This window comes from Chenopodium quinoa, unplaced genomic scaffold (genome assembly GCF_001683475.1).
Source record: "Chenopodium quinoa cultivar QQ74 unplaced genomic scaffold, ASM168347v1, whole genome shotgun sequence".
Classification (NCBI taxonomy): Eukaryota; Viridiplantae; Streptophyta; class Magnoliopsida; order Caryophyllales; family Amaranthaceae; genus Chenopodium; species Chenopodium quinoa.
Window position 1 is genome coordinate 2161811 of NW_018745068.1, and position 9144 is coordinate 2170954.

At 33.0% G+C, this 9144-nt stretch overlaps 1 protein-coding gene across 1 annotated transcript; it reads left to right on the forward strand.

Annotated features, from left to right (window-relative positions):
* Window positions 1-378: 378 nt before the first annotated feature.
* LOC110709433 (transcription factor MYB117-like) lies at window positions 379-2436 on the forward strand. Its single transcript, XM_021887651.1, has 2 exons — window positions 379-1061; window positions 1673-2436. Exons 1-2 carry the CDS (start codon window positions 704-706, stop codon window positions 2275-2277), a joined length of 963 nt encoding a protein of 320 aa, XP_021743343.1. The 5' UTR covers window positions 379-703; the 3' UTR covers window positions 2278-2436.
* The last annotated feature ends 6708 nt before the right edge of the window (window positions 2437-9144 follow it).

The following is a 9144-nucleotide window of genomic DNA, read 5'->3' on the forward strand; positions in this document are numbered from 1 at the left end:
AAGCTTAATTGTAACAATAAAAAAGAAACATTCTTCCCCTTTGTTTTGCTTCATTTGCAAATATTTAGGTCAAACGAACTTTTGAAAATTTAATCATAAATTTCTGTTAATGTATAAAAGATAATATAATCAAGTGAGATTTTGTTAAATTCGTATCATCTATCATATATTTCACTAATAAGAGGTTATTAAAATTTTAAGTGTCAAAAATTGAAATATATATATACGTTTTAAGAAGCATCTAAGGGACCATAAAAAGTCTAACAGTTCCTTATGACAATTCATGTTAATTAGCCGACCAGAAAACATTTTAGGACTAAAACTATGTTGTTATTGAATAGAGAGAAAAGTAATTTAGAGTAACTTTACAATGGGTGTTAAATATTTATTGGTAATCAATCTTATGTAAAAGTTAGTGATTGGGCAATAAGAAAGTATAGGGAGTAACGAGTGGGCGTGTGGGTCAGAAATCAGTCTCAAAATGAGGAACTCTGACTTAAGTCAGACATACAAAGACAAAACCCAACAATAAACAGTGTGAGAGACTCGTGTGCCTTCATCTCCATCTCCTATATTTTCTTTTCCACCCTCTTTTTTTTTCACGCATTTTCATTCAACCGTTCTTTCCTTTCCTTCTCTCTCCTTTTTTTTTTCTTTTTTTTTCCATTTTCATCTTTCTTTCTCTCATTCCATTTATAATTAAATGGATGAAAACATGAATAATAATAGTCTCTTTTCTTTAAAGTCAAACTCGAACTCGACTCATCCGAATCCCCCTGCTCTAGACCTTTGCCTTTGTACCAACACCATAACAAACTGTCAGGATCATGAGAATACCAAAACCGGGTTTCCGATACGGTCCTCGCCTTCATCCGTTGAAGGGATGAAAGGCGAAAACTGTCAAGAATCTTTGGTGGTTGCTAGAAATGTACGCAGGCCTTCAAAGCTTTGTTCTAGAGGACATTGGAGGCCTGCAGAAGATACCAAACTTAAGGAACTTGTTCTTAAGTTTGGCCCTCAGAATTGGAATGTCATTGCTGAGAAACTTCAGGGTAGATCAGGTTTTTTTTTTTTTTTGTTAGTTTTAAATTGATAAAACATACACTCTGTTAATTCGTCTAGATTCAGTTGTCGCATTAATGATATGATTTATGTGACAGTTTTAATGTGTGACCAATTTGACCATTAATTTCGGATGGAGAAAGTGTATGCATGTCTTATATTGATTTTTGTGTACAAAACTCTTTTGATTATTTTATCTTGATACATTGTAGAAAAAAGATTATTACATTGATTAGTGGTTAAACTTTTGAGTCTCATTAAAACAAGTTTATTGAATAGTGGTTTTTTTTTTTCAGTTTTTTATAGCAAGATATTTATTTAATTAATTTAATTTGGAACAAGATTTGTTGGGTTCCGGTCAGTTTGTTAGTTACCTTATTTGAAAATAACTAATACTAAATTGGTTAAAAGTGACAGCAGTTTGCCATACTAAGCAACCACTAACATGCAAATTTTTAAACTTTTGAAAATCCAAAAATTAAATATATCAAAATTAGACAGTTTTCAATTTTAAAAAATAAAATAAAATAATGTGACAAACTAAATTTGAACTGAGAAAATATATATTTTAATTTTATGAATCAACTAACGAAGTTGGTGAAAAATACAGGAAAGAGTTGCAGATTAAGGTGGTTCAATCAACTCGATCCTAAGATAAACAGGAAGCCATTCTCAGACGATGAAGAAGAGCGACTTAAAACAGCCCAACAAATGTACGGGAACAAATGGGCAATCATAGCGCGATTGTTCCCGGGCCGAACAGACAATGCAGTTAAGAACCATTGGCATGTTATGCAGGCGAGAGAGGATCGTGAAAAGTCAAATTTGTTTACGACTAGAAAAAGAATCCACAACAAAATGCAACCACAACAATTTTATGATCATGGTCGTAACAACGAGTTTACGGCCATGATAAAAAAAAGTAATACTGGAAGTGACTCTACTACCAGTATTACTAGTAACATGATTAATAACATTAACGTTAACATAAATAAAAATGTGGATCATGATACTGGTGCATCAACTTGTACTGAACTCTCACTTTCTACTACATTGGCCGCGGGCGTGGGCGGGTATTTTTTCAGACCCGGAATCAGTTATGACCCGCCCGTTTGTGATCAGCAGCAACACCAGCAACCCTGCAAGGCTGACCGTCAAAAGGGTACTGTTTTTTTTTTCCTAACTTCTTTTCTCTTCTTTACATTATTTTTTTAAGGTTTCTTTTTCCCTTAAGAGGTATCCTAAGTTTTAGTTTACGTTACTCTTTTGGAAAACTTTTATTTTAAAGTGTTATATTTTGAAGAAAAGATTACTTACATCATCTTATTTAGTTATGAAATCGATAATTGATAAATTTTTTGTTAAAAGTGGTTAAAGTATGTAATCCACTATTTATGAAATCGACAATTGATAAATTAAGGTGTATGTTTTAATGGAACAAAACTGAAACATGAATTATCACCATCTCATTAAAGTTTAGAGATTTATTACTTACATAATACGGAGTATAATGTTGTCTATTAATTGTGTTGGCTTCGGTCTTGCCTTTGGCTATGCTTAAGATATACTTTTGCTTTAGGGAACAAGTTTTAAGATTTGCACCAAAAAAATAACCAAGTTTAAAGCTAGTTTTTGATTTTAAGAACCCATATATTTTCTTTTAAGGATTGAAAGGGACCGTTTTAGTAAAATGGATTGTTTCTGGTATTTGTTTAGATCATTTTGACTGGACACGTGTTTGGTTTAATAATCTACAATGAACGAATTACTTTGACTAGACACGTGTTTAATTGGTTTGCAAAAATGGATTGTTTCTGGTCTTCATTAAGAGCGTATTACCTCCCATAAATGATTATTTTGACCAGACACGTGTTTAGTTTAATAATCTCTAGTAAACGGATCACTTTGACCAGACACATGTTTGGTTGGCTTAATTATGGCTTAATTATGCAATAATTTGAACATTAAAATCTTTAGTTTTCCTTTGGTAAAATATACAAATTAAAAATGATATTTTTAAAATATGAATTAGTAATTAATCGCGATCAAACTTAGTTTAGAAATAGATAAAAATTCTAAATGATGTATTCAATGAAAAATCCAAGTTGTAGTCATTTGGCCTTTAAAAATTCTTCCTATTTTAACTTCTTTTTTTTTTTTTGTGAAATTACTGTCTAAATAGGAATAATTTTTAGAGAGTGGAAGTGACCTACTTAGTCATTGGCTTAAAGAACCAAGTACACATATTATTGCATGGTCGTCCGGAAGTTGCCGGCATAACGCACAGTCGTGTAACATTGTCAAATCATGCATTATGTATTTCAGTATTTGTCATTTTCTATCTGTTTTTGGCATAAAAGTTAATTAGCATATAACTATTTGTGCTTGTTACATTAATCTTCCTAGTAACTTCCATTGAATAAATTCAAAAAATTCTCTATAAAATTTAACAAATAATGCAGAAAAAACATAGACGATCTATGTTCAAACATTATAAATATTCTTTATACGAGGAGGGTTTTCTATAAAATGCGATTCAATGTAACAAAGAAAAAATCCGTACAAGTACAAGGTACAACTAATAACATATTGTAATGTACTGTTCTTTTAATTGTTTTTACTTGTCTTCAAAAAAAAAAAAAAAAAAAATTAAATAAATAAAAATTGTTTTACTCAATTTTGTATTACTGCTGAAAATGTATGTCCTTTCCTTTACCTACTTAATATTCTCATTTGATTTTGTAGGTTCAATTGAGGAAAGCATGTGGAAATCAGCAATGAAGGGAAATTACATTAATGCCCTTGCCAAACAACCAAAGGAGATGTTTCCAAGTAGGGAGGAATTTTGTGGACAATCCAATTCGAACTCGGGCGGGTCAGGAAGTGGTGACTCAGCTGTTAATAGTGGATACTCAACAAGTGCAAATGCAAACTTAAACAAACTTCCCTTCATTAATTTCTTGGGGTTGGAAGCTAATTGATCATTGTGTTACAAATTAAACCTTTTGTTATATCTAGTGGAAAAAGAGGGAAAGAAATGGTTAAGGACATTAGGGACTAAATTAATCATATAAAGAAAGTGGGAGAAACTTTGGTAGTAGTTTTTAACTGCTTTGAAGATATGTATGTATATATAGTAAGGTTTCATGGAAGTTTTAAGAGAAAAGGAAATAGAAGCATAAATAGTGATAGACATGTGCATTCTCTTTTGATTCATTCATTTGGGTAATTTTTTTCAATCTAAAGTGCAACAAATCAAGATGGTAATCAACTTATACATAGAGATGTCAATTTGGGTATGTATTCAAATCAGTTTATTTGGTTAAGTGATCAGGTCTTGAGTATCATATTCAGGTCGAGTGTCATGTAGCCTCCACCTCCAGTTCATGTGTAAGTTTAGGTTGAGTCAAATTCGGTCTAAATTATGGGGTTGTTAACCTTTTCAAGTGCAGGTTGGGTTCAATTCGAGTCAATTTCAAGTAGTCTAGTTTAATTTCGTCTTTAGGTTGTGTTGTGTGTTAGGTTTCAAGTGGAAAGGCTGGTAAATTCATGTTTGGGTCATGTTTTTGTCGGATAATTATTAGGTTCGGAGTTGGAAACTCCAACTTGAGTTATTTTGGGTCCAGGTTGGAAGATTAATATCTGGTCGAATTTAGTTAGACTTATTAATTACACTTTTCATGATTCGACCAAATGGTATTAACATGTTATAAAAAAATTAAAACTTATATTAGAACAGATAAAGCAATTTTACTTATAATAGTACTAAATTAACTTTTTTTTTTTATTATTGTTTAATATTTTACCATTTAGCAATTGGTTGTTGGTATAGTAGTGATTGGGACTACACTTAGTAGGGAGGACCCATGTTCGATCTCCCGCAACAACAATCGGGAGGGGACTAAAATCTAACCACCCACAATGAACTGACCCCCGAATCCGAATTAGCCCAAATAGTGAACCGGGTGAAACACAAAAAAAAAAAATTACCATTTTAACAAAATTAGATTATATTTAGTTGCACGAACTCGTATCACTAGTTTCTGTGATGGAAAAAGTAGGTTGGGTCAACACTTGATTCATTTTAGTTTCGGATTGAGTTGACAACACGGGTGTGATAAATTTGGCTTACGAGTTATAACAAGTCAAATTACTATATATTGGATCGGGTTGAGTTATAAACGGTCGGTTGAAGATTACTATTGAATCGGGTGCCAATTCGGGGCCAAATCATTAGGTTTGGCCAAATTAATTGTCTACTAATGTGTAGGTCAAGTACAAGTTTGGTTCCAGTAATAGAGTATTAGGTCAAATTAGTCGCAGATTAAGAGTCAGGGTCGTTTCAGTTTATGAGTCACTAGAGTCATTCATTGTATGAATACGCGTCAAGTTTTGGCTGGTCATTGCCAATATAGGTTGGTTTTTGGGGCCAGGTCAGTTTTTGACAGCTTTAAATCTATACTATACTGCCAAATTATTTGAAACAAGGTAATCTAACAGACATTCTACGGAAATCAATCCTTTTAGTGACAACAAATTATCTTATATACTAGCTTAGGCCTCGTGCCATGCACGCTAAGTGTAATTTTTTTAAAAAAAATTATTATGTCTAACAAATAAAAGTGATGTGTTAAAGTAATTTTTTTAATATCAATAATATGAATCAATTTCATTACGGAGTATCATTTTTTTTAGCAAAATCTAATGTTACTCCGTCTATCAGATAATTAAAAAGGAGTTAGATTAATATTTTAGAGAAGAATTATAAGCACAAAAAAAAAGGAATATTTTTGTCATAAAGATAATATAAAAGATTTGAAATGATATTATAATTGAATCAAATTTTCACAAAAAATAAATGGTTAAAAAGGGAAGGGGAATTTTGGAGGGAAAAAACAGCACCAAGATGTGACACGTGTCACTCCCGGTGTCTGTTTTAGTATTAAGTTTACAGAGTTTTTTTTTTTTTTGAGATTTGTGAATTAAAAATCCGTGCAACGCACAGGCTTCAGATAAAGAAAAATTAAAAAGATATTAACCACTTATTTTTTTCCAAAACACTAAAACTTCCCTTTGTAAAATAAAAAACACTAAAACTTCCCACCATTTTTACCAACCCGCATCAAAGATGTCGTCATGGTGGGGCCCACAAACGGCCATTTTCCCTCCTTTTTCCTTCATTCCTCTCTCAAAATTCATTATTCTTCTTCACCTCCTTTTTAATTCAATTTTGTACAAAAACTAAATTTGAATTACTGGAAAAAAAAATTATGGTTTCAAAACTCATTGTTTTTGCTTCAAATCTCCAATTAGGGGTGTCTATTCGGTTTTCCGTTTGGATTTAGGCCAAGTCCAATCCGATCTGAAATAAAATTCGGTTTTCCGTTTGGATTTAGGTCAATTCCAATCCGATCCGAAATAAAATTCGGTTTTTGATTTTTAAATCCAATCCTATCCGAATTTCTCATGAAACCAATCCGATCCAATCCGAATTAAAATTCGGTTAGTTGAATCCAATCCAAAAATTCGAATTCAAATACATTGCAAATTTTTAGGGACTGAAATAATTATAAAAATAAAATTTCAATTATAAAAAGCTTAGTCCCAAATACATAGTTGTATGTTTAAGAAAAAAAAAATACATAGTTGTACATGAGTAATACAAATATATTAAAAACATAATTTTACATAATTTATATTAATGTAATTACCAACATAATTTTACATGATTAATATAAAGTATCCTTATTTGTAAAAGCATGGTTTCATATTTCGGTTAATTCGGTTTTTTGGATTCAAACAAGGTCAATCTGATCCGATTCGAAAATCCAAATTTTGAAAAAGTTCAATCCGCCCAATCCGATTTAAAGTTTGGATCCGTTCCGAATTAATTATTCGGTTTGGATTGTATTGGATTGGATTTTGGTTTTTATCCGAATAATGCATGGACATCCCTATCTCCAATGCAGTTATGAAGAAAGGTTTGCCTGCAAAATACATGTTTTGAGCGACTTAGTTTGGAGGTTTTTTTAATTGAAATAAGGATTTAATCAATTTGAAAATTTGATTATGATATCGAAATTAATCAGTTGAAATTATGGTTTAATTAATTTCATTCAGTTGTAATCAAATTTGGCTAACCAAATTGATAACTAATTCCCCATAATTCATTTAGTCATTGAAAACCCTTAACCCTAATTTCAATTGAATATCATAACGAGCCAAATTGGAAACCCTAAAACTTAAATTTAATTCAATTGAAAACTGTAATACCTGAATATTTTATGATTTATACATATAATATTTTTATTGATAAATTAAGTTATTTTAATTATTAAGTAACCTTCCTTATCTACATAGTTTATTTTTGGAAAGTTTTAAACCCTATTTTATATCTAGTACGACTTTTGTTTACAAAACTATAAATACTTGTTAACCTAGCTTAATTATTAATCTTTCTTATGTATAGTAGCCGTACGCACTACTAGAAAACAAGCCATTTCCGACGGAAAAAATTTCGTCGGAGTCACCCTGAATTCCGTCAGAAAACCCGTTTCAAACGGAATTTCCGTCAGAATCGGTTGTCGGAAAACCTTTAATATGAAAAACGACCTTTTCCGACGGAAATTCCGTCGAAACCACTTTTCCGACGGAAATTCCGTCGGAACTGTTTCGGCGGAAGAGGATTTTCGGCACTGGAAAAATCCGTCGGAAATTTCCGACGGATACTGTTCCGCCGAAAATTTTCGACGGAATTTCCGTCAGAACATGCTTTAAAAAAAACAAAAAAAAAAACGCCTCCCACCACCACCAGCTACCAGCCCACACCAGCCACCTTAACCCACCAATCGCACCACCTTAACCAGAACCCACCACCAGACCTACCTAACCTGAACCCACCACCTTAACCCACCTAGAAACCACCCAAAAATACCCGAAACCACCCAGATCTAGAACAAACGGCCACCCACAACCACCACCCAGACCCAAGCCACCAAACCCACGAAACCACCAAAACCCTAACAAACCCTAACCCACGCCACCAAACCCAACGAGACCACCCAGAATCCACAAAACCACCCAAAAATTCACACATCGCCACCCACCACCAGCCCACACATCACACACGCACACACAACAACTCATAAACCCAAAATTTTAAGAAAAACAAAGAAAAAAAACTTAAAAAAGCGAAAAATTAAAACATAAAACATACCTTGAATTGAAATGGGCTTCGAATTTCACCACGAAAACGGTTTAACAAGGCCAAATTCGGCCATGAAAATTCTAGATCTAGGCTTTTAATGGTCGAATTTGACCTAAAAAAACCTTTAAAATAATCAAAATAAAAATCATGGTGGTGGTGTTGATTGCGCAGCGGCGGTGGTGGTGTTGGTTGCGCACCGGCAGTGTTGGTGTGAGAAGGAGAAGAAGGAGAGAGGAGACCTGAGAAGGAGAAGAGAAATGAAGGAAGGAGAAGAGAGAGAAAGAGAGGGCGGAGGAGAGAGAAGGAGGGAGGAGAGAGAAAAGGAGTTCAGAGAAAGAAGAGAGGCGGAGATAGAGAAGAGGAGAGGAGAGAGAAATGAGAAATGAAAGGGGAGGGGGATCCGTTTTTAGGGTTTGTTTATTTTTTTTAATTTATTTTTGTTAAAAAAAACCATAATTCCGTCAGAAATTTAAATCCATCGGAAATTTCGTTTTTTCCGACGGATTTCCGTGTCTGTCAAAACACATCCGTCGAAAATTGACCTTTTCTAGTAGTGACGTGAATTCCATCCTTTATTCCTAGCAAGCAAAGAAGATCTTGTCTTTTAGCCAATATTAATTTCTCATCACTGATACACCATCGCATCATCACCAAACCCAATTTCCCAATGTAATTCTTTGATGATCAATCTCATAATTATATATATTATCATTACTTTACAAACCCATTATGGTTATTTCTCATGTTTTAAGTGGATCAGAGATGGAGTTGCTCTGGTTTTGCGTATAGTTATAATATTTGGGTGTTAATTCTCGAACGGTAATCACACTTAGTCGTTTTGGAGTTGTTTGCCTTCTCGTATTATTATATGTAAT